General features: G+C 50.4%; 1 protein-coding gene across 1 annotated transcript; it reads left to right on the top strand.

Annotated features, from left to right (window-relative positions):
- The first annotated feature begins 822 nt into the window (after window positions 1-822).
- LOC130875061 (60S ribosomal protein L24-like) lies at window positions 823-1,371 on the top strand. The gene has a single exon (XM_057770698.1). It carries the CDS (start codon window positions 889-891, stop codon window positions 1,360-1,362), a length of 474 nt encoding a protein of 157 aa, XP_057626681.1. The 5' UTR covers window positions 823-888; the 3' UTR covers window positions 1,363-1,371.
- Window positions 1,372-2,186: the final 815 nt, after the last annotated feature.

Genomic DNA, 2,186 nt, shown 5'->3' with positions numbered 1-2,186 from the left:
TGTAGCTCAGGGTTGGAGCGCTTGCCTAGCATGCATGAGGCCCCGAGCTCAACGCCTAGTACCAAAAGTGAAAATCAAACATACGCTGGACTTCAGCTGCTACCAGTGCCCGTTTCAAGCCAAGTTTGTCCCTAAGAGGTGGCCTCATGATCATCTTCCCTGAGACCCAAAAGGCCAGACCATGTGGGGTCACCTGGGTCACCAAGCTTCCTCTCTCTCTCTGTGGTGTCAGCCATTCTACTCTGCTCTTTCCCACACTCTTCTCCTGTCTCTGGTCCACAATTTGCAAGGCCAGTGGAGGTGGATAAGCCACACCTGTGCAAATGCGTGCTCACTGCCACCTTCACCTGTTCCTCAGACTCAAAGTACGGAGCATAGTCCTCCAGCCTCACAGCTCCACCCAGGGGACAACCGACCCCTTTTCCGTCTCCCTTCCAGGCATGTCTGTGTTAAGCTGGTGTCCGCAGGTTCAGGGTGATTTTAACACGGGGTAGGTGCTGCAAGCAGCTGTGACAGTAGCAGTCACTGGGTCTCAGGCTCTTCAGGGTAAGGCATTCTGACAGCAGATTCCACCACATCAGTTCCTTGGTCTCCCTGACTGGCTAATCCACCCAGTCTGGACCAGCTGTTGTTTCCCAGACGCCCTCTGGCTGCCTGCCTGTTTGTGTGTGTGTGTGTGTGTGTGTGTGTGTGTGTGTGTCACGAAAAGCCTATGAATGAGAAGACTTGCAGTTCAGCAGTGGCAAACATCTTATACTGTTCTAAGTTGAGTGTTAAAATTTGCAAGGCAGAGGGAGGAGAGTCTCTTCCCCTGCCCTATAAGGGGTTTTCCCATAATTCTTTCTTTCTCTTCGCCATCTTTCCTCCGGCCGGGCGGCAGCTCCCATCATGAAGGTCGAGCTGTGCAGTTTCAGTGGGTACAAGATCTACCCCAGACACGGGCGGCGCTACGCCAGGACCGACGGGAAGGTTTTCCAGTTTCTTAATGCAAAATGCGAGTCTGTATTCCTGTCCAAAAGGAATCCCTGGCAGATAAACTGGACTGTCCTGTACAGAAGGAAACACAGAAAAGGACAGTCGGAAGAAATTCAAAAGAAAAGAACCCGCTGCGCAGTCAAATTCCAGCGGGCCATCACTGGTGCATCCCGTGCTGATATAATGGGCAAGAGGAATCAGAAACCAGAAGTTAGGAAAGCCCAGCGAGAGCAGGCCATCAGGGCTGCCAAGGAAGCAAAAAAGGCTAAGCAGGCATCCAAGAAGACTGCAATGGCTGCTGCCAAGGCCCCCACAAAAGCAGCACCTAAACAAAAGATTGTGAAGCCTGTGAAGGTCTCTGCTCCCCGAGTTGGTGGAAAACGCTAACTTGGTAGATCAGAGTTCTGAATAAAGTCCATTTCAAACTCTAAAAAAATAAAAAAATAAAAAAAAATTTGCAAGGCAAGGTGAATTCTTTCAGCAAACGCTTGTCAGAATCCACAGTATGCTGCCTTGAGATGTTCATGGCAAAGAACAGGCAGAACAATGCATGCAGTGCAGGGTGGCCAGGGCTCTAATCCAGGCACTCGGGAGGGAAGGTTTGCTCACCACAGTTCTAGGCTGCTCTGAACTACATAGGGACCTCCAGGGCATGGTCTACAGAGCAAGATCTTGCCTCAAACAAGTGTAGCAATAAAAATAAAACTAATAACCATACATACATTGTGATTGCAAAGAATCATTGCTATATTACTGCTATGTGAGAATTCTAAAAGCTGAGGGGACAGAGAGTGCTTTTCTGGCAGTCTGGAGAGGACAGAGAAGGCGGCCATGGGGCAAGAAGGCAGCGGCATTCCAGGCTCTGCACGCCCAAGAGTCTGCAACCTGACAAATAAGAACGAGAGTGTCACAAACTGGGTCAAACCAGAATGTTCAGACTCCGAAGCATACTTCATGGATCGATCAGCAGTTGCTATCCCTAAGGCTGTCATCCGAGGTGACAGAAGTAACTGCCTCACTGCCTCACCCCTGTGAATGTCAATCTGAGATGACTTGGTCCGCCGTCATAAGTCACACATACTGTGCAAGTGTGAGCCCTGGGAGGCTTCAGAGCACAAGTAAAAGCTGGACGGGGTGGTCGCCTACCTGTAATCTCCGAGAGGCAGAGGCAGAATCCCTGGGACAAACTGACTAGCCAAATGGGTGATCTC

The sequence above is a fragment of the Chionomys nivalis genome, chromosome 5 (genome assembly GCF_950005125.1).
Source record: "Chionomys nivalis chromosome 5, mChiNiv1.1, whole genome shotgun sequence".
In the NCBI taxonomy this organism is placed as follows: domain Eukaryota; kingdom Metazoa; phylum Chordata; class Mammalia; order Rodentia; family Cricetidae; genus Chionomys; species Chionomys nivalis.
This window is presented reverse-complemented; position numbering and strand designations above follow the sequence as displayed.